General features: G+C 56.3%; 1 protein-coding gene across 1 annotated transcript; it reads right to left on the bottom strand.

Moving 5' to 3' along the window:
* Positions 1-529: 529 nt before the first annotated feature.
* On the bottom strand, positions 530-978 carry BTG2 (BTG family, member 2; the record flags this gene model as incomplete). The annotated part of the gene is made up of 1 exon (XM_010141061.1): positions 530-978. A coding segment is annotated over one exon (449 nt), but the record flags the coding sequence as incomplete, so codon positions are not given.
* Between the last annotated feature and the right edge of the window lie 581 nt (positions 979-1,559).

Genomic DNA, 1,559 nt, shown 5'->3' with positions numbered 1-1,559 from the left:
GATTCCCAGGTTCCCAGCATCACCCAGCCCCAAGGCAAGGTTCCCCCAAACACGATATCCAGGTGCCAGAGAGATCAGAGCAGCTGGGGAGTGAAGGAGTCAGAGGAGGGAAAACAGCAATTCCTTTGTCCCTTCTCCAACAGTATTGCAATACTTGGCACTACTGGTGGGGACCAGGATGGTGACAAGGTGACACAGGAATCTCCCACCACCAAGCCACAATTCTCAGCCTGACTTTTCCCCCCCTCTAATCCTCCATTCCAAGCAGCCCAAGTCAGCCAGCCAGCCCAAAATTGCCATCCAACACTAATTAGGTAGTTATCGGCTTCATAATAAAAACCTAAGCTTGCAACAGCTTTAAAAAAGGCACCTGTAACACCGCTCCTGTTCAGAGCGGTGCTTGATATTTTAATTTTGGATTTTCTTGGATTTTTTTAAAAAATATAAATAGCTCTTCATCTTAAAAATAGATCCTCAGGTGAGGTATACAGTAGCCTGTGTCTTGGCAGTGTAAGGACGAGAGGAGTATTTAGCTGGAGACAGTCATGATGTAGTTTTTGGAAGGACTGGTGCGCCCCAGCATCATCTGGTTCTTACAGGTGAGCATCCCGTAGGAGCTCACAGGCTTTGAGCTCGCAGGTTTCGTCGCAGTTGCGTCGTACAAGACACAGATGGAGCCATCCTCCCCGATGCGGTAGGAGACCTCGTAAGGGTCCACCCAGAGCGTGAGCTCGCTGGGCAGGAGCTGGTAGAGCTGCGGGAGGCTGAGTCCGATCTGGCTGGCTGCCTTGCTGATAATGGGGTCCATTTTGTGGTTGATGCGGATGCAGCGATAGCCAGAACCTTTGAACGGTTTCTCAGGAAACCAGTGATGTTTGTAGTGCTCTGCAAGGGAGAAGGGAAGAATGGTGAGCAGGCGTGCAGCAGCTGCAAGGAGGTCCGCGTCCCGGGGCAGTCCCAAGGTGGTCCCGCACCTTGCTGCAGGTGGAGGAAACCAAGTCCTCCATAAGCAGCCTCCATCAGATGGAGGCTCCAGAGCCCAGCACTCAACTATTCTGCTGCCACTTGCTCCAGGGTGCGGCAGCACAGCTCTTCGGGTCCTGGAAAGCCCAGGCAGGACGGCGCCACGGGGGTGCAGCAATGGGACCCCAGCACCGTCTCGCCCCGAGCGCCGGGGTGGCCAGGGGAAGATACCGTATCACCAGCAACAAAACGCCACAGTCGGGGAGTAACAGCCAGGTCGTTCCTGAAGTTCAGGGGCATGTCACTGCCCTTATCTCAGCACAGCGGCAAACAAACCATCCCTTCTTAGGGCTGATAACACGAGGCTGCGTTCGGCTGGGAGGAGACTCCTGAACCACCCAGCTGGTGCTGAGCCCCAGACGCGGCGGTGGGGAGGGAGGGCTGATCCGTGCGTGCCGGGGGTCGGGGCACGCCGAGCAGCTGTGGATGATTCCGATCAAGCCCCAACAAGGAGAGCTTCCAGCAGCTGGGCTGCTGCCGGGAGAGGGCAAGACGGGGAGCTGAACGGACCCGCAGCAGCCTGGGAGGGGACCGGC

Source organism: Buceros rhinoceros, unplaced genomic scaffold (genome assembly GCF_000710305.1).
Source record: "Buceros rhinoceros silvestris isolate BGI_N320 unplaced genomic scaffold, ASM71030v1 scaffold12448, whole genome shotgun sequence".
Lineage (NCBI taxonomy): Eukaryota > Metazoa > Chordata > Aves > Bucerotiformes > Bucerotidae > Buceros > Buceros rhinoceros.
Note: the sequence above shows the minus strand (reverse complement) of the source record. Positions and strands in the feature narration are given on the sequence as shown.